This window comes from Halichoerus grypus, chromosome 4, assembly GCF_964656455.1.
Source record: "Halichoerus grypus chromosome 4, mHalGry1.hap1.1, whole genome shotgun sequence".
Taxonomy (NCBI): Eukaryota; Metazoa; Chordata; class Mammalia; order Carnivora; family Phocidae; genus Halichoerus; species Halichoerus grypus.
The window spans coordinates 174,811,963-174,835,589 of NC_135715.1; the positions used below are offsets into that span (position 1 = coordinate 174,811,963).

General features: G+C 56.2%; 1 protein-coding gene and 1 long non-coding RNA gene across 19 annotated transcripts in view; one reads left to right on the forward strand and one right to left on the reverse strand.

Annotated features, from left to right (window-relative positions):
* Nucleotides 1-23,627, reverse strand: part of TNS1 (tensin 1) — a 201,537-nt gene that overhangs the window by 106,339 nt on the left and 71,571 nt on the right. For 12 of the 14 annotated variants that reach the window (XM_078071304.1, XM_078071301.1, XM_078071302.1 and 9 more), the window contains one exon: nt 5,495-5,536. In XM_078071304.1, coding sequence (XP_077927430.1) covers nt 5,495-5,536 — 42 coding nt within the window. Of the gene's footprint in view, nt 1-1,658; nt 1,678-1,758; nt 1,780-5,494; nt 5,537-23,627 lie in introns of those variants that run through there. The other 2 variants (XM_078071306.1, XM_078071311.1) reach the window with 2 other exon arrangements.
* On the forward strand, nt 4,125-10,488 carry LOC118526222 (uncharacterized). Of its 5 annotated transcripts, none has more exons than XR_013447372.1 (5): nt 4,125-4,456; nt 8,892-9,209; nt 9,300-9,387; nt 9,718-9,916; nt 10,001-10,488. It is a non-coding gene; the product is annotated as an uncharacterized LOC118526222 (long non-coding RNA). The 5 variants fall into 5 exon arrangements; XR_013447373.1 differs by having other exon boundaries at nt 4,128-4,456; nt 9,129-9,209; nt 9,300-9,479; nt 9,738-9,916; XR_013447370.1 differs by having other exon boundaries at nt 4,132-4,456; nt 9,129-9,209.

Here is a 23,627-nt window from a genome sequence, read left to right on the forward strand (position 1 = left end):
AACATCACATCATCCTCCTCCTCCATGAGGCAGTGTGGTGCCTTCTTGCCTCAGATCTGACACTCGGGCACCTTGGGAAAGTCGTCTGAAAATCTCAGGACCACCACTCCAAGCCCAGGAGAATGGCTGCTCTCAAGAAAACAGCGTTATTCACAAGAGCTAAAATCCAGAAGTAGCTCAAATGTCCACTGACAGATGAATGGGTAAGCAAACTGTGAGACAGACATACAATGGAATATTATTCAGCCTTGAAAAGGAAGGACATTCTGACACACACTACAGCACAGGGAGTCTTGAGTACATCAGTGCTAAGTGAAACAAGCCAGTCACAAAAGGACACATATCATATGAGTTCACTCACATGAGGCACTTAAGTGGTCAAATTCAGAGAGATACAAAGAGAATGGTGGTTGGCAGGGACTGGGGAAGGGGAGGGCAGAGCTCTTGTTAAATGGGTAGAGTTTTGTTTTACAAGATGACAAGAGTTCTGGAGTAGGATGGGTGACGTTTGTACAAGGACAGAAATGAACTTAATACCATGACTGTGCATTCGAAAATGGTTAAGATGGTTAATTTTCTGTTATGTGTATTTTACCACAATAAAAAAACACTCAAGACAAAAATAATTTTTCAGGGCCTCCATTTCACCTGAAACAGAGCAGGACTGGACCAAATGGTGTCTAAAGTCCTCTCTTTCCTGTGGCTCCATGCCAACCCCACTCGCCTTCTAGAAGGCCTGGCACTGTGGCAGAAAGGAACTTTGCAGCCCCAGCATTAAAACAGCAGTGTGCACAAGGTGGGTGCTCAGGACCCTCCTCTAAATCCCAGGCCCTAAGCTAGCTAGGTACACTTGTGGTTGGTGCTGTTTAGAAAAAGAAATCCCAACACATGAAACTAATGTAACATTGTGTGTCGACTCTACTTCAAATAAATGAAGGAAGGGAGGGAGGGAGGGAGAAAGGAAGGAAAGGAAAGGAGAGGAAATCCCAGAAAAGTCCACCTGGCTGCATCCAGTATTTACATCAGCAGCAAGCATCTAGGGGATCCTGGGGAGAAAGCAGAACCAGGAATCTAAAACCCTACTCCTGACCCAGCACACCACCACCCACCCCCCGACTACTGTGGGACCATGAACAGATCACCTAGCCTTTCTGAGCCCCACATTGTTCCTCCGCCTACCCAGGTGGCTCTCACATGTGCCCAGACTTTCACACAATCCACTGTGGGTTCCCCATGGCCCGATGTCAGGGGAAGGGCTTTGAAAACTGCAGGTGTCATGCAAGTGAATGACGTTTGTCATGACTGATGGTCAGGAGGGTGGACAGCAGTGCTGGACTACTGAGTCAAAATCCCAGCTCCCTCTCTGAATATCTCTGGGGCCTGAGGCCTCAGTTCCTCATCTGTAATATTGGGATAATCACAGCATCTCTCTTGCTGTGTTGTCCTGCAGAATAAATGAGTTTATTTTTACAAAGCTTTCCGAACCATGTTTGGCGGAAAGAAAGTTCCATACAAGGGTTAACGTCTCCCCATTGCTCTGATTGCTATTATGGGTGAATCTGGCCTGGCATTCCCATTGTCCCATTCACCTCTTCCCTCCTGCCCTCACAAACTCCCCACCCGACCTCCAGTTCATCCCACAGTGACATTCTGAGCACCTGCGAAGGGGCTGGTCTGCGTGAGGAGAAGCACTTGCACCCCCTTCTGTCCCCGGCGCAAGTCTCCTGGGTGCCAGGCTGTGTGTGCAGCAGGGCTCACCATCCAGCCGACCTCGGCGGCCACTCCACTTGGCTATCACCCTCGGGAAATTCCTTTTGACTCTTTATTTTTCAGAAGTTGAGAAAAGCTGCTTCAGCAATTTCCAAGGATCAGGAGCGTCCGTGGCAAACAAGCCCTCTCCCCTCTTCATCCTGCCCCCACCGGGGGACCCCACAGGAGGGAGGTGACCCTAGGACCCTTCTACCCAAGGCCTTGGGCAACATCTGTTGAGTAAGATGAAAACACGGGTTGAAGATTAAGCCACTTTGCCCTGGCTGGCCTGGCACAGGCTGGAGAATGTGACTGGCAGGCACACACCATGCAGAAATCCTGTGCCCAGAACTCGGGCTCCCGATCCCAGGGGGGTAAGATCGAAGCAAGATGGGTAAGAAGGCCAGAGGGAGAGCTGGGACCCCCCCGAGACCTGGAGAAACTGCAACAGACAGGCACACACTGTGTGAGGCACGAGGGAAGGGGGCAGGGAGACCAGAGACCAGCTCTGCCGAGGCTGAAGGGGAGGCAGCAAATGGAAAAGGAAGGAAAAATACAACCCGCCCTTTCCTCCCTCTTGTGAACCTGCTCAAAGCACTTGCCTCGCCTGCCTTGAGGAAACAGGTGCTGAGTGCTCTCTGGGGGAAGCCAAACTTTCTCCCGGTTTCCCCTGGGCCACTTTCCCACTCCCTGGGGACGACAGCAGAGCTTCCGGCCCAGGCCCACCCCTGCCCCTCGAATAGACAGACCCCCGCCCATGGGCAAGCGGGGCAACAGGGGCCACAGCAGTCCCGCTTCCTGAGCCCCTAATCCGCACCGGGCATCCAGCTGAACGCCTTTCTTCCACTGCTGTATCCCTACCCTCCGGCACGTAGTAGGTGACGTGCTGGTATGGGGGGAGCCCTGTAAATGAGACGCACCGTGTACCAGGTTGTGAGACATGGAGGGACCAGGAGAGCAGGGAGGGGAGACAGCGCTGCTGGGGGAAAGGGAAATCTCACACTTGCGTGAACACCTGTGGGAGGGAAAGAGCCTTGCCTCGCAGGGATCCGTGGGAATGGGCTCCCGGCCGGGAGGAACACAAACAACAGCGGTCCTGAAGCAGCATCATGCCTGCTGTGTTCAAGGAGCAGCAAGAAGACCAGGTATCTGACGCAGAGTGAGTGGAGGAGAGAGCTTCTAGAAGGAGACGTTCCAGAGTGCAAAGCCATCCTGTAGGGTGGTACAGGCCAATGCAAGAACCTGGACTTTTACCCCACATCAGGTGGGCAGGCCCTGGAGGGCCCTGAATATGGATTAAATAAATACATTCACAGGGCGCCTGGGTGGCTCAGTCGGGTAAACATCTGCCTTCGGCTCAGGTCATGATCCCGAGGCCCTGGGATCAAGCCCTGCATCCGGCTCCCTGCTCAGTGGGGAGTCTGCTTCTCCCTCTCCCTCTTGCTCTCTCACAAATAAAATCTTAAAAAAAAAAAAAAAAAAAAAGCCAAAGGTTTTGTCCTGGGCTTAGGTAGGGGTGGGGCTAGATGTGGGGGTGCTGTCTCTGTCTGGGCCATGTGGGCTCCCTGCTCAGCGGGGAGTCTGCTTCTCCCTCTCCCCCTCCTCCCTACTTGTGCTCTCTCATGTGCACGCTCTCTCTCTCTCTCAAATAAATAAAATCTTTAAAAAAAAAATACACTCATTTCCTTTTTATTCTCCCTAACCACCTTATAGGGTAGCTGCTATTACAAGCTCCCAATCTGCAGAGGGGGAAACTGAGGTTCAGAGAGATTAAGCAATGTGTCCAAGGTCACACAGAGGAGACTGGGGGCCAGGATCCAAAGGGAGGGAGTCTAACCCCCTCACTCTTGACCACGGCGGTGGGGAGGGGGGGTTCTGATTTAGGTGGGAAGCCTCAGGGAGCACAATCTGGTGTGTCAACCATTCCACCACCAGGTGGCTGACCCAGCCTCCAGGAAGGTCAGAGCCTCCTGCACAGGTGGGGCACATCACAGGGACGGGAAGATTCCACAGCCTCACTCAGGTAGGAGTTCCTTCGGTATCTAACTGCAATCCTTCCAGCTGGAATGCCAACCTCTTCCCTTTTGTTCCAACCCCTGACCCTTCCTCACATAAACAAAGCTCACAAGACTCCAAGTGGCCAGGAATCTGGCTTCTGCCTGGAGATCCCTAAACCCCAGACCCCCCAGCTATCCTAGAGCAGCCAAGGACATTCTGTTCTCAGAGGCGAGGTGGCAGTTGGGTTGAAATGATGAGACTTATGCTCCCCGCTTCCCCCACCCCCACCCCGCCCGCCCACCATGATGACCCTCCACAATCCCAGAGTGACTTCTTACCGGCAGTTGCAAACCAGGCCTGCACCCCAGCCTCGCCCCACCCACCCCTCTGTTGTCAGATGACCTTGCGACTGGGCTCTGTGCGAAAAACACGTCACATCTGGAGCGGCACAGCCGGGCAGAGCTGAGGCCCAGGAGGGTCTGAGCCCAGTGAGACCAGGGAGGAGGGGCCTCTGCGAGGAACAGAAATAGCTTGGCGGCGCCTGGGCCAGGGCTGCAGAGGCCAGGGACACGGCCGTGGGCCCGAGGTGGCTGAGTCACGAGCACTTTTACAAACTTTATTTCATTCCAGCAACAACCCTCGGTGGAGGGGAGACTTCTCAGCACCAAGAAGGCCTTGGGAGCATCTGGAGCAACCCCTCTCCTTGACAGTAAGGGAAGCTGGGGTCCAGAAAGAGTGCGGGACTTGTCCATTGTCATGGGGCAAATGGGTGTTGGAGGGAAAGAAGAGACCAGGTGGCCTGACAGAGATTCCAGTCTCCAGGCTGAGCGAGTGTGCAGACGCCTGAAACTGCCAGGACATCCTGGCCCCCTCCCCCAGACTCCCACCCACACGAGTGTCATCAGAGGCTCCTCTGTATCAGCAAATCAGATTGTGCCCATAGGGGCCCTCTGTCCTATGTGCCCATAGGACACCCCTCCCCCCCCACACACACAAACGCACACGGATGCACCTGTGCTCATGCAGACCCCTCCCCTCCAGCCTCCAGGGCCCTGCCTCCCTCCAGCGCTGGGCTGGGGAGCAGGGGGGGCCTTGGGAGGGTGAGAAGACCCTGAGAGGGCCGGGAGGAAAAGTTCCCAGTGTTCCAAATCAGCCCAGCTGGGATCCGTCTGGAACAGGCCCCTCTCCCCACAGCCCACAACTCATAGGCGTCCTGCCCCTATCCACACTTTTCTGGAAGCCTGCTGGGGGAGGCAGGGGTGGGAGACATGGAGACAGAGCAGAAAAGCAGAGTCAGCCAAGGGGCTTGGAGGTGCAATGGGCCACCTGAATGTGAGCCACTGCCCAGGCGGGTGAACTCTGTGGGTCCGGCTATCCATTCCCTGTCCTCCAGCCAAAGGGTATCTGGTCCTGGCAGGTAGAAGGTGCCGTCCCCTGGTCCTGGAAGCCCAGAGCAAGAGGCACTGGCCAGGCCCAGAGGCATGTGAGATGCCCTTTTATGGGTTTTTCCAAGGACTTCAGTCTCAAATTGAAATAGGAGGCCCTGCATCTCATCAGAAGGGACCTCATGACTCATTTCCTCCCAGTCCAGCTTCAGCCTCGGGAAGTGTCCCCCTCCTCCTCCTTACCTAATGGCCCAGCACCCTCCGGGGCTAGCAGCATGCTTAGGTCTAAAGGCAGCAGTAACGAAGGAGCTGAAGAAAGAGGGGAAAGAGACCAGCAGGGTAGGGAAGGGACTGTCACTCACCACCAATTCATGGCTGGTTGGAGGAAGGCAGGGGGCAGCCACCTGTGGGAGGGAACAGAGAAAGGGGCAAGGTTAGCATCTTTCATCCCCACAGAAAACCAGGGCCTCCTGAGACCATTCCACGACCCCGCCTCCACGCTAGACACCCCTTCCGTGAGCCCAACACACTGACCATCACCAGCTGGAGAGGTCACTGGAAGACTCTGCAGCCATGTGGGGGATTCCCTCAGGCAATAACACTGGGTAGAGGGGGTGTGGCAGAAGGCAAAAGATTTTAAGATTTTTATTTATTTACTTGATAGAGAGAGAGTGCGCACACATGCTCACGGTAGGAAGGGGCACAAGGAAAGGGAGAAAGAGAATCTCAAGCAGACGCTGTGCTGAGCGCAGGGCCCGATGCGAGACTCGATCTCATGACCCTGAGATCATGACCTGAGCTGAAACCAAGAGTCGGAAGCTTAACTGACTGAGCCACCCAGGCGCCCTGTTATCACACAATTTTTTAATTCTGTAGAAAAATATGCAGAAGACTGGAGGTCAGTGCACCGGGATTTTTTTAATAGCAGTGGGTTAAGGTAATAAGAAGAAGGATTTTTTTTTTTCTCTGCTCTATGTTCTAAATGTTCTACAATATGCTAAGATTTGTTTTACATTTTTTAAAAACATGTTTAAGACCTCTGAGAAAGGAGGTTCTCCCCAATGCCAGGACATCTCACCCAAAGCTGCAAACAGAGTCTGGGGTCCCCACAGCATGTGGGAAGCAGGATGGTGAAAGGCCCCTGCCAGTTCTTCCAAAGAAAGCCTTGAGGGGTGAAAGCACCCTCTCGATGGGCAAGCTTTTATTCTTAACAGCATCCTCATCTTCCTCTCTGATGGAGGGTGGGGACTGGCACGCGGGCCTCCAGACAGAGGGAGGGGGGAGGGAGGGCTGCATTTCTCCCTCCCCTGAGATAACATCCCCCATCCAGGCCAGGCAGCCAAACCACTACCCTGACAATTAGCAGGGCCCTTTATCAGAGACTCAGTGTGTTCTTTTTTTCTAGCTGGGACACGTTTTTCTTGGAGCTCATACCTCAATCTTGGCTCCAATTCCCAACCCAAGGGGCCCACGGAGGGGACTAGGAGGAGGCTCTCCCTCGGGCATAAGGGTGTGTGGGCACAAGCCCCAGATCGCTGAAGAGGGGGCTGCTGCCTCCTCAAAAAGTGGGCAACCCCTGCTCCGGCCACCACCCCAGCGGAGCGGTGATGGTGACAGCCTACAGGCTCGGCTAGAGTTGGCTGCTCACAAGAAGCCACCCTCAGCCGGGCCCTCCCTCCACCAGACCCAGTTCTGTCCTCCAACCAGCCAAAGGGATCCCCAGACTTGACACACCAGCCCAGAAGGGGACAAGACTCACGTGATGGTGTGCCCTGAGCTCTGGAAGGGGCAGAGAAGCTGGGTGTTTAGCATCCCTGGGTTCTCGATCCAGTCCCGTTACGGGCTTCCTGCCCCAACTCATTCTCCAGCAAAGAAGCCTGAGTTGAGTCTCAGTATCTATCGCCCTGTACTCACCATTACTCCAAGACTATTGAGAGAGTCATACATGAGGCCAAAACAAAGGAACAATAGCTAACATTCATTGAATACAGACTATAGGAATGACAGGCATTATTATCTATGCTTGACCCATATTAACTCATTTAATCTTTCAACAACCCAATAAGGTAGGTACTATTACATCTTTGGTTGAGGTGCAGGGGGGCACAGAGAGGTTAAACACCTTGCCCAAGGTCACAGAGCGGATAAGTGGTGAAGATTTGAACTTAGGCATTCTGATTCCCAAAATGAAATGTGAAGGGAAACTCCTCCCTTATGTTCAAGAGAACAAGGAAACGTGGGGACAAATGCTCCCCCAAGTTCAGGGTTCTTGATACACACAAGCATGGAGCCATGAGTGACTGTTTTAGAAGTTTCTGGGGCAGACAGAGCCTAGGGTGGGGTGGAGGATGCCAGGAGAACAGACTGGGAAGGAAGGGAAGGTCCCAGAGGTGGCTGTGGCCTGCAGGGTTCTCTGCCTGCCCTGCCCACTGGACAAGGTCTCAGCCACGGGGGGACACTACTGCTCCCCCAGGCACCTGTGGGCAGGAGTCCTGCATCCAGCAGTGGCCTCCTCCCTGTCCCCTCCTGTCCCTAACCCCATTCAGGGGCTATAGGTTTCAACCTCACAGGGCCAGGTTCCCAGTGTCTGCCACCACTCTATCATTTATGGGTCCCTCGGGCCCTGGGTGGGAGCAGGTGCAATCCACAGGGCAGCACCCTGCTCCGCTCCTTCCTTGAGAGCTGGAGATGGGGCTCGGGTGGGGCTGGGAACCTGAGGACCACGCTGCAGGGGGACGGATGCTGCAGGTTCCAGCCACGGCCTCCAGACCCGGGCAAGTCCCATCCACAGCCACTGTCTCCCACGCCATGACACGAGGGGGTTTCCAGTCTCCATTCGGGGTCTGGGGATTGAGGGGGTCGGGGAGAGGTTATGGATCCATTTAAAGGAGGGGCAGAATGGACAGTGTCCTCTGAAACAGTGGGAGGGCCTCTCTTCCAGAACCACCCTAAGGCAGTGGTGGAAAGAACGGGAGTCCAGGTGTCCCGACCCCAGGTCACTTCCCTGTTCCCCTGAGGCAGAGCTGCCCCTAAGGCCTGAGCTCTGCAGAGGAGCGGTGGACCCCCGGCCGCAGGGCCTGCGGTCTGGGCGCCCCTCGGGGCCTGCTGCCCCCTAGCAGCTCCTCCACCCACCGCCCCCAGCTGTGCATTCCAGGCCAGCCGGCCGGCCAGCCCACTAACTTTGTTGTGTGTTTCAATGTCTCTTGTCTCTCTTTTTTTTTGTAAGCAGAGAAATGTTTCCTTAAAAGGCTCTCTCCTTCCCTCCGGCACCCTGGCCCCTGGCCACCCTCTCAGGAGCCTGGAATGTGCCAGGGAGAGCCAGGGCCCCCTGCCACTCTGTGGCCCGTGCCCTACAGCCCCACACTCCCGGTGTCAGCAGTGACCACTCCCACTGCCCCATAGGGACCCGAGCTAGGAACCCTCTCTCCGCAAAGGGGGCAGACTCGGGGGTGTCCACAGGGGCTCTGGGTCCCAGCCCTGTCATAGACTGGCTTCCCGGGCACTGGCAGTGCAGGATTCCAGGGCTCGGGCCCAGGAGGTCAGCCTCAGGTAAGCCTCCTCCCCTGGTGTATCTCCATAAACCCATCCACACGGTGCGGGCTGAGCAGGCCTGATGCTCAGTCTCTGCCCTTGGAAAAACGGAACAGTCAAAGTAGAAGCAATGGCAGGTGCCCCCGTCATACTTGCCCTATGCCACTCAGCCTAAGTTCCCTCATTTCATCCCTACAACAACCCTCAACACCCCGTTTTATGGCCCAGGAGGCCAAGGCGTTGGGGAGGTCGATAAGCCATCCGATGATGTGAACCCAGCAGGCCGGCTCCCGACGGAGATGCGCTCCTGCCCTCTCGGCCATGCTGATGCTCTCGTAAATGCTAGTGTCCCTACAGCTCTATCCAACGACCAGGGCAACAGCCCCTGGAATGTGGCTTTCGGTCTGCTACTGTCCTAAGCTCTCAAAATGCTTGGGGCAGAGACTTCTTATCCCCATTTCACAGATGAAGAAAGGAAGGCACAGAAAAGGTGATGACTTGTCCAAGGCCACTGCGGAGGGGCAATGTGGCTCTGGAGCCTGCAAGGTAGAGAGCTGGGGGCGCAGCTGGGGGGTGAGTTACCAATGCCTGGCATTCATCAGTCCCCCACCCACTAACATCTTCTGAATTTCAAAGGTCCCTGGACACAATGCCAACAACGGGACACACCCTTGGAGACTCCCCCAGGTCACGAGGTTGAATGCACCAGACTGCAGCCAGCCAGGCAAGGGCTCCCTGCGTGACCTGGGCCCTGTCCTTCTCTCCACCAGCACTCCGTGTCCATCCCTTGTCCAGGACCTAAAGCCACACATAAGGGTGGGCTCTTCTCAGTCCTTCGAGCACACCTAGCTCTGTTCTTCCTCAGGGCCTCTGCATATGCTGTTCCCTCCCAGCCTTCTGGCTTTGGCTTCAATGCCACCACCACAGAGAGGCCCTCCCTGACTCCCTTAAGTCACTCATACACACACACACACTGTTTCTCCTGCATTCTTATCTCTTCCTTCACAGACCTAATTGCAATTTGCAACTAAACAGGTGTCTGTTTCCTTGTCAGTAATCTGTTTCCCCTGCTAGAAATCAAGGGCCCTGCGGGCAGAGAATACGTCTCGTTCATCACACTGCTCCCAGCACATAGTAGCTGCACAATAAGCACTTGTGGGAAGATGCAGGACACTCGGACCCGAGGAAGGGAGGCGCCTGCAACTACCAGTGGTCAAAATCACCGCCACCGCTGAGAACCTTCTACGCGCCAGGTGCTGGGGCCAATCCTGCCATATGCCTGTCTCTCTGCGCCCTTCCGATCCTGCAGAGTCAGTAATATTGTTTTCGTTTTACAGATGAAAAAAAACGGAGGCTCGAAGAGATCATGACACTTGTCGCAGGTCAATCAGCTGGGAAGGGGCACGCTGCAGGTGAAATCTTGGGTCTGTGGGCTCCAGGCAATGCTCTTTGCAGAGCAAGAGGAAACCCAGGCGCCCACCTGGCATGGCCCCCATCACCTCACCAGTGTGCAAGCGATGGGACCTGGTCCCCAACTGGGTGACACTCCCATCCTCAGGGCCTCAAGTTGTCGGCCCTGATAACATCAAACCCCGGGCTCCTAAACTTGCCCAGCCCTTCTGAGGAGCTCCCCACGTCCGCCTGACCCTGGGGCTGCACAGGACCGCCTTGCCCCAGCCAAAACTGAGAACCACTCCAGTCTCTGACTCTAGCATTTCATACGATCCTGAGCAGGTTTTTTTTTTTCCCTATCTCTAGCTAGTCCTTTCTATTATTATTATTGTGGTAAAATGCATACAACATAAAATTTACCATTTTAACCATTTCTAAGAGTACATTTCAATGGCAGGTAAGTGCATTCACACTGCTGCACATCACTCCTACCCACTTCCAGAACCTTGTCACCTTTCCAAACAAGAAACCCCACATCCTTTAAACAAGAACCCCGTCCCCCTTTCCTCCCAGCCCCTGGGGATCTCTAAGCTACCTCCTGTGTCTATGAATTTACCTGTTCTAGGCACCTCGCATAAGAGGAATCACACAGCATTTTGAGTCTGTCTTATTTCCTTCGTGTTCTGGGCTGAGTTCTATCCCCCCAAATTCCCACGTTGCAAGTCCTAATCCCCAGTACGTCAGAACGTGACTGTATTGAAAGAGGTGATGGAGTTACAACGAGGCCATCTGCGGGCCCTAATCCAATCTGGCAGGTGTCCTTATAGGAAGAGGCTAGGACCCACAGAGAGTCACTAGGGGAACATGCACAAAGCGAGGACCACGTGAGGACACAAGGATCCGCCTCAGAGGAAATGAGAAGTGCCAACGCCTGGACTTGGAGCTCCCGCCCCCAGAAGTGGGTGAAGATGAATTCATTGTGTGAGCCACCCAGCGTGCGGTATGTTGTTAGAGCTGCCCCAGCAACTGTCACACTTGGTGTCATGTCCTCAGGATTCACTCACGTGGCCGCATGTGGCAGAGCTGCCTTGCTTTTCCAGGCTGCATACTAATCTACTGCGTGAGCCCAGCACACCGTGTTTATCCGATGGATGGACACGCAGGCTGTTTCCACCGAGGTTCTGCCTGACACCCCCTCCACGTCCCTGCCTCCACAACTCCAGGCCCCCATCTCGGCTGACACCCAGAGGTACACGGGAGGGAAGGAAAGTAGGGTTTGCAGAGCACCTACTATGCATCACCAACCTGGGTGCTTTACATACATTTTATTTAGTCTTCATGACAGGTCTTTGGGGCACATGGGCTCAGAGAGGTCAAGCCATTGCCCAAAGTCGAACAGCTCGTAAGAGAAGGAATAGCAAAAGAAGAAGCAGCAGTTGCTGAGGTTTCTTTGGATGCTCACTGTGTACCAGGCACACTATTTTATCCCTTCCTCTCCCTGGGACCTGCTGGAGGCAGAGATGAGTGCCCTCATGTCCAGCCGTCTTCGCGGCAATCCTGTGAGATCCAAGACAGTACAGCTGCTAAGTGACAGACCCCGGGGTCCGCCTGACTCCAATGCCCACCTTGCCCAGCACGCCACGCTGCCTCTATAGCCGGATGGAGGTGCCAGGGGCTGTGAATGCAGAGAGCACTCGGGGGTCCCGGGCAGGGTCCACAGAGGAGGGGACACCTGGGCCAGGCCTCCAGGATAGATTGCTTTTGTCTGCTGGGCGTCTCACCCAGGACCGTTCTAAGAGCCCCGAGGGCAGGAAGAGCCCCTGGTCCAGAGCCCGGAGCTCACCCGGTATGTGGATAGGGTTTTAAAAGGTGGAGACGGGGAAAGGGCATTTCAGGTGCAAATGATCACGTGAACAAGGCATGGAGGAAAGAACTCCTACAAGTGCCCCTTGGCTGGGACACAGGGTGGGGGAAGGGGAGAAGGAGGGACACTAAAGGACAAACGGAAGGAGACAAAGGGTAAGAGGACCGGCTGCAAACTCTCCTTCCAGGCTGGACCATGGGCAACTTTGACAGCCCAGCAGAGAAGTTAAGACTTTTAGATGCTGGCACTGGGGAGCCACTGAAGGTGCCTGAGTGGGAGAGGGAGCAGAGAGAAGTAAAGGGTGAAGCTTAAGGCAGGCAGAAGATGTGTAATAATGATACTAATAATAATGGGGAGGGGGAGAAAGAGTGGGGGGCCCAAAGCCCACAGACAACAGGCCACTTGGGCACCCTAAAACCAAGAAGTCCTCATTTCCACCCTAACAAACACACACTGGACAGACCCTGACCTCCAGCCTTGCCTTCTCTTCCCCCAGCCACAGCACAGGACACCACTGCCCCGACTTCTTCCCTCCCTGCCCTGCACGGAGCAAGTGGACCCCCCCCCCCCACCGGAGCTGCTGCTCACCCTCCGGGCCCCTCCTGGGGAACCTGTGGCCAGCACGCCACTACCTCTGAGCCCTGGTCACTGAGGTGACACCACAGGGGTCAAGAATAATACAGATCATGACCCCCCAGAGGATCTAGCCTCCATGCCACATGACTGAGGAAAGAGCCAGAAGACCCCCTCGGCTGTGGCCAGCCCAGCACCTCAGACGTCACGTGATGAGTCCGCCGGGCTCCGGCAAGAAGGCCATGGCCAGCCCCGGTGAGCCGGGCAAAGGCAGGCTGGCAGGCCCAGCCAAGTGGACCGAAGGATGGCTTGGAAGCCCGGTGGGAGGCGAGTGTGCACTGAGCCTACACAGCAGTCAGGTAGCTACAGAATGCCTCAGCCAGGGGGCTTGCGGGGAGCAAGGACAAGGTCCGGGTGGCAAAAGGCAGAGCCCCAGCATGGCTCAATGGCTCAAGACACTGGCCTCCCGTTCTGAGCCCCAGGCCCTGGGCAGGGGGCTCCTGGAGAAGAGATGGTAGTTGCTCCCAGGCCTGTGCCCTCCCCTCCAGGCTGCCTGTCCTCACCAGAGCTTGCTCCTGGCCTGCTCGGCTGTTTCCTTCCCTTATATAGAGTTCTGCTCAGGATCAGGAAAGGAAGTGCATCCAGTTCCTGGAGGCAAGAAGGGGCCTGTTCCCAGGGACACCTTGAGCTGAGGGGGGTAGGGCATGTCCCAGGCAAGAGTCCCCTCCAGAACCAGGGGGCCAGCCCTTTCCCCAAACCCAGCACAGGCTCCGACTCCGACAAGAAACAGAGGAGAGTCCCAGAGGGCCGACTCTGGGCAATGCCCCCAGGACGTCTGTCCCCACTGTTCACCCAAACCCTCCTGGGCCACATGCCTCTTGAACCACTGACCCAATCAACCTGCTCCCCAAGCTCCAGCAGCACCCCCTTCTCCCCAGTCCTCCCTCTTGTCTCGGGACCTTCTCCTCGCACCCACGCACTGAGCACCCCGCCCACTGCCAGCCTCTAGGTCTGGTAACACGCTCAAGAAAGGGCTCTCCGGACAGGGAAGTTTCTCTGCAGGCAAACACCTCCCTGACCTCTGGCCACACCCACACGCAGCAGCCAGACTGCACGGCCAACCCTACATGAGGTGGGGAGCCGGGTGTGCCCCTCTTGTGCCCGGCCAGAAGGTGCAGCCACAGGAAAGGGGGGTGCGGTGGACCTAGCAGGGCACGCTATGGAACCAGCAGGCCTCCACCTACGGAAGCTGGTCCCCTGCAGAGCCCCTCTGGAGGATGGCGTGAGCTAGCACCCGCGTTAGTCCACGCTGGAGGCCCGGCTGGTGGCAGAGCATTTTCTCTGAAGATGTGCCTCCCCCTAAACCCAAGCCGAGACCCCGGCTCAGGGGCCACACTTACCCACACCCACAGTTAGTGACTCCAGGAGGGCTGAGGTTGCAACCAGGCCAGCTTCTTATGATGAAACCCCAGTGAGCAGGAGAAGCACAGAAGTTGAGGTCGGGCAAACCTGTACTGAGCATCTATGGTGTGCCAGGCCCTGGGAGCACGAGAGAGGAAGCCAGGGGTCCCAGAGGGGCTGAGCAATAGCCACAGACAAGGGTGGGACACATGGGGCCGTAGGAAAGCACCAGCAGGGGGCAGAAGGCACAGCTGGGCCCAGGGCTTGACACTGATCAGCATCCTGGGCACACAGCCCTACCTCTGCCTCACTCCTCTCCCGCTCAGTGCTGACAACCACCCCACTCCCCCACCCTCGGCCACCCAAGGTTGTGAAGCCAGAAACCTGAGCATCCGCCTTGAATCTCCCTTCCCCTCCCTCCCACCAAGCCTGGACAATTCTTCTGGCCAAATATCTCTCCAAGCCGCCCCACCCTGCACCATAGAGATTACTGCAAGAACCTCCTAACTCAGGTCTCTGCCTTAGGTCTTGCCCCTCTAACCTATTCTCCACTCAGCAGCCAGGGAACTATTTCTAAAATGCACATCCAGTCCTATCACTCCCCTGCCTGAAGTCCTTCCTGGCTCCATGGGACAGAGTCCAAATGCCCTAATATGGTCCTCATGGCCCTGCGGGACCTGGCTGGGTCTCTTTCAGGCCCCATTCCCCACCTCTCTGCCTCCAAGCCCTTGCTCCAGCCAGAGAAACCCCCTTTCAGGTCCAATTCTGTTCCATCTAATATGCTCTGAGCCCATTTCCCAGATGAGACTCAGAGAAGTCACACACTTCGCCCAAGGTCCCAAGCCTCAGCTGTGCCCAGCACCCCACCACCTTGACCCGTCAGGGGCCACAGCAAGAGTTTCGTGGAGGGCATGGCCTCTGAGGTGGATGGGGCGGGGGAGACATCAGCCGTGGGAGAACAGAGAGGAGGCCAGTCAGCGGGGCCCGGGGCGCACATGGCAAAACGGAGGAAGCGGGTCAAAGGGGGCGCCTTGTGCAAGGTCTGGAGGGCTGGACTGACACACCTGTCCAGGGGCTCTGGAATAGCCCCATGCCTCCAGAGCCAGTGAGAGAAGGCGCAGGCGAGGGGCAGGGCTGGAGGCCAAATGTCCCACCCAAAATAGGCAGCTGCTGCCAAAGCAAGACAAGCTCTGAGCCAGGGCCGGGTGCAGAGGAGAGAGGCCACCAAGACAGCTTCAAGGGGACAGGAGAAGATGGAGAAGCCAGACACCACTGAGAGGCCCAGCCTGGAGGCCTCCGAGGAAGCAGGGCCTCTGCTGCATAAGTGAAAGTGTCAACAGGCAGTTTGAAACGGAGACTTCAGAGCTGCCTTCTCCTGAGATGCAAAGCCCAGGGAAAACCCCAGCCCTTCTTCTCCTCCTGGAGAGGGGCCATTTGTTCCGAAGCAGGGGGTGGGGTGACATGGCCTGCAGCACAGAAAACATAGCTTCTAGGAAGTTCCTCGAAGAATCTGGTCAAGGAAAGGGCTGTGGTCTGTGGTCAAGGTTTTAGTGGAACTGGGGGACCGGTGGGGGGGGATGGGGGACAGGCCTGGGAAGCAAGACCCTGCATTCACTCCTCAGTGCCAGGTTCCCAGCAAGGGAGACAGAGATGAATAAGAATGGCCTGGACCAGGAGGGGAACTTGGGGCCCAGTGGAGGAGGCCCACATGTAAACAGGGATTATAAAAGAGCCCAGTAACTAACTGCTATAAGGAAGGTATGAAGAGGGTTATTATCTCACTGGGATTCAAATCCATCTTGTTTTTCCAGAAATTACGCCCAGAGGGAGGCTGCCCACCCAACCCCCCTCACTCCCCACAGACGGTTTCTGTCCCTAGAGGAGAACTTGCAGGGACAAAAGTCTTTGACCCTAAACTGTGCCAGAACAGTGAGGCAGGAAGGACGCATGGGAAAAACAGCTAAGAGCAAGGGGGAAACCCAAGGAGTCAGAGGGCTCGGGAACTGCTAAGAGGCACACCGGCAGCCCTGGGACGTGGCAAAGGAGGCTGAGGAGAGGTTGGGGTGAGGAGACGGTGGGGCTCGGCCAGGCCACGGATCGGAGAATTCTGGAGCTGGGGGCCACACTCGAACCCACACCAACACCAGAGGGTCCCTCTGCCTTCTTAAACTAGACCAGAGTCTGCTTGTGGGCCAGGACCAGGGGCCTGGCCCCTCCTGGCCCCTCTCTCCCTTCCCACTCTGCTTCCTAATCTTAAAGGTGTTACTGGTTGCCTGGGGCACCATCCATTGGGTAACAGGTTTTGAGAGGGAAAAATGCTACCCCAAATGTGCACTCCAATTGCAAGATGCATACCAATTTCAGAAATACCAAATGTTATTTTAAAAAAGTCATCTCAAATTTGAAGAAAAATTGAGGCTCCCCAAACTGCCCTATGCTGCTGACAATCAGGAAATCCCTCCCAGTGTCTACCTACTTTCTTTTTAAAAAATTGAAGGACGCGCAAAGAAAGAACAAGGTGAAAGGCAACCCAAGCCCATGTTACCCAGGAGAAAACTCTACATCCTCAAAGCCCATCTGTGGCTCTTACATTCCCTGGACCCCTGCAGGTCATTCTGTCCCATCGCCTGACTGCAGACAGCTCTGATTCTAACCCAAAACCCACAGCTGGGAGCAGATTCCGTTCTGAAAGATCACACCTAACACCTTTTGTCCATGGATCCCTTTCTTCCAAATTCCTCAACACATCGAGAGGCCACAAGTTTCCAGCCAAAGGGCAAGAGCTGGGAGAAGCACTGGACTGGGAGTCGGGCGTGGCTTCCAATTCCACATTGCCATAGCCCGCCACTTCCTGCAGCTCCCCGAGGAGGTCTCCTCGTCTGGAAAATGGGGATAAGGAGACCTACGTTCCAGGGTGCAACCAAATAGAGTTGACTCAGTTGACACCACTAAAAACTCCTGGAACACAGCACATGCTTAGTACACGGTAGTCCCTTCCATTGAGCTGCTACCAACATGCGCCTCCATGTCTTCATGTCCACAGCAGTAAACTGCACGGTGCGGGCCCCATGCTAAGGGCTGCATGTATCTCAGCTCATCAAATCGTCACTGCAGGGGCGCCTGGGTGGCTCAGTCAGTTGGGCGTCCGACTCTTGGTTTCAGCTCAGGTCATGATCTCAGGGTCCTGGGATCGAGCCCTCCATCGGGCTCTGCACTCCACTCACAGTCTGCTGGAGATTCTCTCCCTCTGCTCCTCCCCCTGCTCATGCTCGCTCTCTCTCTCTCTCAAATAAATAAAATCTTTAAAAAAAATCTTTAAAAAAAATCATCACTTCAACCCTGTGAGGTAGGCTCTGTTCTTATGCCCACTTGACAGAAGAATTCAGGAACTATATATACCAGGTGAGAAGAGGTAGCTGACTGACAAGGTCCCATCCACCGATACGTCAGAACTTGGGAAAGTATTGTACAATGCAAGAGATTCCCATCAAAAAAAAAAAAAAAAAATCCACCTCTTTTCCCTGAGCTCTCGACTCTGGCCTCAGCTTCAGTGATCTGCAAAGGCACTCCCGTAGGAAAGTCCTGGGCCCCAGACGGCAGCACCAGGAGGACTCAGCGTGATGATGCATCTGCACAATTAGCGCAGGGCAAGGGCTGGTGTTCCAGAACCCCATCTGCTCTGATGGACCTCACCAGGAGCCCCGGAAGCAGGAGTTCCAAGGGCAGGGCAGCCCAGCCCCATGTTGCTCCTTTAAATCCATCTGTGGCTGAGGCGCAGGAAGCCCCCTCTGGCTCCCAATTAGCCGGCATCAGAGACTTGAAGCGAGGCCAGCACTGAAGGCCAGCGGAGGCCTGGCTGTCACCGGCATTGTTCGGCTGCATCTGACGCATATCCACCCTCCCCCTGCAATGTTTCCTTGTTCTCCGGGAGAACCTCAGAGATGCACGCATCTGAAACCAGGTCTGGAGGGAAGGGGTTGCTGAAGGGAGGGGCAGCGGAAGACTCGGCTCTATCTGGCTCAGAAAATGCAGGCGGACTTTAGGCAGGGAAGACGGCTCACATCAGCTACAGACCCCGGGGACCCAGAGACACTGCTGAGGTGCAGACGCACAGTTCACACACCCCAAGGCACAGGCACAGCGCAGACACAGCCCCCGGGACCCCTGCCAGCACCAGATGCAAAGTCACCCCGTGGTACCGCCGGCCCCACCCCAAGCAGAGCCGCACTGACTCCCGCACAGCGGCCCCACCAGCACACCCAGGGGCGGGGGACGGGGTCCCGGGGCACAGTTCATCTCAGGAAGCCAGGGTGGGGAATGACTGGAGGAGGGGAGAGCACGAACCAGCAGAGGCAGGGGGGTTCAAGTCTGAATACTCACCCAGATCTCAAAGCGCCCCCAGGAGCCAGCCTATCTATGGGAGCAGGGCCAGCAACAGATTCCCCTTGGACTCTCCCCCCTTCTTGCATCCTGCCCATCCTCTGGAAAAGCAGGTGAGGGGCGAGGCACACTGACGAAAGCTGGGTGGGAGGTGTCAGAAACAGGAGGGCAAGTGTACTAAGCCGTGGGGCAGAGCTGATAGGAGAATAAACATCCTGGAAATCACGGAATACAGGCATGGGAGCAAGAATTTTAGAGGTGGAGGTGGGGAAGAGGAGCAAAACAGAGTTTAGGGCTTGACGGATGACCAAATTATCTGAATCCCTCGAAGGTACTGTGTACTGCAGACACGGCATCACGTTGACCCCTTTCAACGGTATGTACAACAGCCAAATCTCCCTTTTCCATATGAGGCCAAGAAGCTCAGGGAGAAAAGTAAGTTGCCCAGGGTCACACAGCTATGAGCACTGGAGCTGGGACTCAGACCCAGGACAGCCAGACTGCAAATCTATACCCCTGCAGGCAACCCAAGTCACCCGGGTGCTTCGACGACAAGACGGGGCAGCTGTGCGGCCTAGAGGGCGTGGCAGGATCGCTGGGCGGAGGGGCTGATGCAGAAGGGCACAGAGACACAAAGGGGGCAGGTGGGTGGGCATGCCGGCCTGGACCCCCAGCTCCTAAGGGGCTCAGGCTGCGGTGACTCAGTGGCTGGGCCTCCGGGGAGCATTTCCGGAGCCTCAGACAGCTCTGCAGCCTAGGAGCCACCTGCCCAGCAGAGACACTGGGCCATTACTCACAACTGTTAGTTACTCACTCTTCTCGGCACGCTGCCCCCCAGCACATCACTCACTCCCACTCTGTTCCCTGAGAGTGGCCAAGGGGAGCCAGCGGATCTGGCTGGTTCCCACCCTCGCTTTGCTAGCCCCAATCCTGCCAGCGCATCGCCACCTGAGTCACTGGGACCGAGCCCCACAGACTCTGGCCCACTCAACCCAGACAGCTGTTAGCCTCCACTCTGTTCCAAGAAATAGAGCTGCTTGGAGGAGTGGTCACTAGGCAAAGAACTTTCCAATCCCAGGGCTAGAAGGGACCTTCCCAGCATCTCAGCTGGCTTCCCAGCAGATGCCTGAAGACCTTCCAGGACCGCCACCTCCATGCTGGATGGCTCCTCGGACGGCCCCAAGAACAAGAGCCTCTCTGTTCAGAAAGATCTGCAGCCTTGCAGAATGTCAGCACTGGTTGGAGAAACGGAGGGCTCTCCTAAGGCCAACCTCTCATCTTATAAACGAAGAAACTGAAGCCCAGAGAGGGGATGTGATTTGCCCAAGGTCAAACAGTGCCAAAGGGGGACTGCAAGCAGGCCGCCTGGCCCCCATGCCACCAGTCCCTCCACTCACTGCAAGTCCTTTCGCCCCATGGGGAGTCGGTTGGAGCAGGCCCCTGCAGCCTACCCTCATGCCCTCCTGTTGCAAAGCAGCCGCTTATCCCGAGCCACTGGACTTGGGGGAGCTGAAGCCCAGATGAGAAGAGAAGAAAGGAGCTGCAGCTAAACCGTGCTTAGTGGGGAGCAATCACTTTCTAACAGCGACAGAGCATCAGGAACAGTCTCCTGGCAGACGGGAGATGGACCACAGGCCTTCCGGAGGCCATGGAGCTAGAAGGCCAGGCCCTCTGGCAGGACATGATGGGAGGAATTCCTGGGGTCCCAGCTGGGGACTTGGGAGAGTCCTGGCCTCCTCTCTGCTCACCTCTCCTCCCCTTGCCCCCCGCCCCGGCTCACCCCTGCTCTCCCAGGGCTCCGGCCTGGAATCCAGGCTGGCCGCAGCCTCCGCTCCCACACCCGGCTCGGCCCAGCTGGCCACATCAGACACAGCCCGATGTGTGGGGTTCGAGGCAGCTCATGAGGCACCGAGGAGCCTCGTCTCTCCTGTGCTCTCCCACCCGCTCGGGGCACTCATCCCAGCCGAGAGGCCCCTACCTGCCTCTCTCCCTCTGCACCAACACATAACAATAGTAGTAATACTAACCAAGGGTCACAGAGCATGGCCTGTGTGCTGGGCATGGTTCTATTTATTTCCCGCTTTGACAGATGGGTAAATAAAGCACTGGCAGGTTGGGGTCAAGACTGAAACCCACAGTGTGGCCACAGCGTCTGATCTTGACCCCCCTCCTCCCCACCGTGCCTCATGAGAGGGCCTCGCTCCAAGTTAAAGCTCCCAAAATCCCTGCTTCCTCATCCACGCACCATCATGGAACTCCTTCAGCCCCACCGGCCTCGGTGACGCTCAACAGTCCTCGTGGCTCTGGACAGGCAGCCCCTGTCCAGACACTCACCAGGCCGCCTACGGTCAGGCCGCGAACCCTCAGCCTCCGAGCGCAGGCTCCTCCACCCTGACTCGGGGACACTCGCGTTCGTTTGTTCAACAAAGAGTGAGGGCCCACCGTGTGCCAGGCAGACAGTGAAGGATGCCTCCAAAGGAGCCTCCCGATTCCTTAGAAATGCCAGAGCCTATGGTCTACCCTCACTCCCGCCTGCTACAACAGGGCTCTCCCCTGGCCTGAAAGATCTCCCAGGAAGGAGATTTCAGGGTCTCCACAGCCTGCCGATGCAGGAAAGGGGGTCAGCACGTGGGAAGGAAGCCCAGAGAGATGAAGCGATGGCAGGAGAGGCTTTCCCAGCTTGGGGTTGAGAAATTTGCACAGAGGACTCTGAGGGCTGTGGCTTACGGGCTGTCCCCAGATCTCCCTGGCCAGTACAGCCTTCATGCCATCCAAATCACCCTCCTGAATAACAGTCTCATCACATTTTCCCCACATGAAAGCCCTCAGCTGCTCCCTCGTTCACCTGGCCCAGGAAACCCCCCATGGCTGGACCCCAAGCAACACCAGCAGGCTCGCCCAAAGCCATCCTTTCCCATGCACACCACTTCCTGTGGGCCTATCCCGTGCCAGGCACTGAGCGGGGCACTTCACAGAGAGGATCTCATTTCATCCCCATCATAGCTCTATGAGGCTGCAATATCAACCCCATTTGACAGATGCAGACACTGAGGTTTGGCCCAAGGCCACCCAGCTAGCAAGCAGCAGAGCCGGGAGGGACAGAGCATTCTGTCTGACTCTAACACAGGGTGGGGGACGTTATTTGATCCATCATGACATGTGCCTTTGTGCATGCCTTTCCCCTGTGCCTGAAGAAGTCTTTGTCCCTCTTGCTTCCTGCAGAACTCCTGCTCAACCTTCAAAACCCATCTCCCATGGCATCTCTTCTCCAAAGCTCTCTCCACTCCACCAGCTCATGTACATTGCTTCCTGATTGACATTGCCTCTGCATTTGGCAGAAAGCCATCTACTCCCCTTTGTCTCCTTCTAGACCATGTCCCCCTGGCCTTTCCAGCCCCATGCCCCTGGCACCTTGCCTGGCATACGGCCAGTGCCCCAAAAAGGCTTTGAAGTGAATAATAAGGGGCCTCGTGTGCCCAGTCGGACTCAGCACGCAGCCTCCACTGTGGGTGCCTGGGCACAGCCCCCACCCAAGAAGCCCACCCCCAGTCACAGGCAGGCATCAAGTGCCCCCCATCACAGCCCAACACCCAGCTCGTGTCCCTCGGTGGGAGCTTCTCCCCATGCCCATCCGCCTGCCCCTCTCTGCTCAACCAGCTCAGCTGTTTCTGGGAGTCTCAGCCGGTGATTAGGGCCCTAATCAGCAGGACTTCCTGCCAGCGATTGCCAGAGGTGGGGGCGGGGCAGGAGGGAAGCAAGGTCAATCCAAGGTGAAGTTCTCGCAGCTTGGGACCAGGGGAGATTCAGGCAGGGAGATGCACTCACAGACTCTTCTAGCCCCTGCACCTCCTCAGTCTTTCACCGACAGGTGAGGACATCAGGCCCAGCAAGGGAAGGGACTCTTCCAGAATCCAGGAACAGAGCAAGAGCGCTGCTCTCCCCATGCCCTGGGCCTTTCTTACACTACCCTTGAGCCCTGTGCCCGCCTTTCGACCCCCCACCCCAGCAGCAAGCCCAGGGCCTAACCCACAGACTGCTCCCCATAAAGGGCTGCTGTAGCCAGTTGATTGCTCAGGTCTGGTCAAGGTCAAGAGCCAAAGGTGAGCCCCTCCTCTAGATGAGCAATGGCCTAGAAATGGAGCAGAGGTGAACAGGGGCTGGGGAGGGGAAGAGAGATAGGGCCGGGTTGAGCTCAGGAACCCTCCCCAGCTGTCATCATCATCAACCCAAACCCATTCTTTCTCCAAAAAAAAGCTTAATGCCTTTTGCAGCTGCAACTGGGCGGGCCAGGGGTCCGGAAATAGAGCTCACCCCCGACCTGGAGCAACCCCAGCCTCCCTGGGTGGGAACCAGGGATAGGTAGAGAGTGCAGCTTGGCAGGCCTTGGGGGCTGACCCCTGCTAATGAGGAACGTCAGAGGCACCAGAAAGTGGAGGACCCCAGAGAGGACAGAGGCCTGGGATGAGGAGGGAGTGTGGCCAGGCCCCGCCCCTACCACGGGTTCAAAGCTCCCAGCTTTGTGGCATGCAGGAAGGGCTGGGCATGGTTCTCCCCCACCTCCCACCAACAAGGGACTGAACTTAAAGTTGCAGCAAGAGGGATGCTGGTTAGACACAGCAACTTACAGCAGCTATTTGGAGATCCCACTTTAAAATAGAGACGCCACCCCCATGGGTATACCCATGGTCAAGAGTAAGCCTGCCTGGAGGCTGGGCCAGCCACGTCCTTGCCAGGCCTGGGAGTCTCCGATTCAGTGACTCTCAACAAGGGATGGGATAGGATCCAAGGAGGGGAGCTTGGACTGGTTTATAATAACGCATCTTGTTTACAGTGATGGCAGCTTTCTCAGAGTCCTCCATAAACACAGCTCTGCATCAGCTCCCCTGGGCAGACAAGGTCTCGGGAGGTCCCCTTAGCTCCCCGCCTCTCCCCACTCACAGAGAGGGAGAGACAGACGTGGGGGGGGTCTCCTCTCTGGGCTCTGATGCTGGGTCTCCTTGAGGGAAAATGATGCCATCATCTCCTCCACTCTCTGGTCCCAGAATCCTCCCGTCTCAGGGATGGAAGAACCACAAGAGAGAGAAAAGAGTCTACCCAGAATTGAGCTCCTAAACACCAGTACCATCACTATGACCCATAATAATAACAATTACTAACATTTATCGATCCTTTACTATGTGCCAGGCACTGTTCAAAGTGTTTCAAATTAACTCATTTGATACTCACACCGGGAAACAGGTACAATTCTTACTCCGCATTTCAGATGAGGAAACCGAGGCTCAGAAAGGTTCAGTCACTTGCCAAAGCCACATAGCTAATAAACAGGGTCGGCCTGAGTCGGGCCCCAGCAGTCT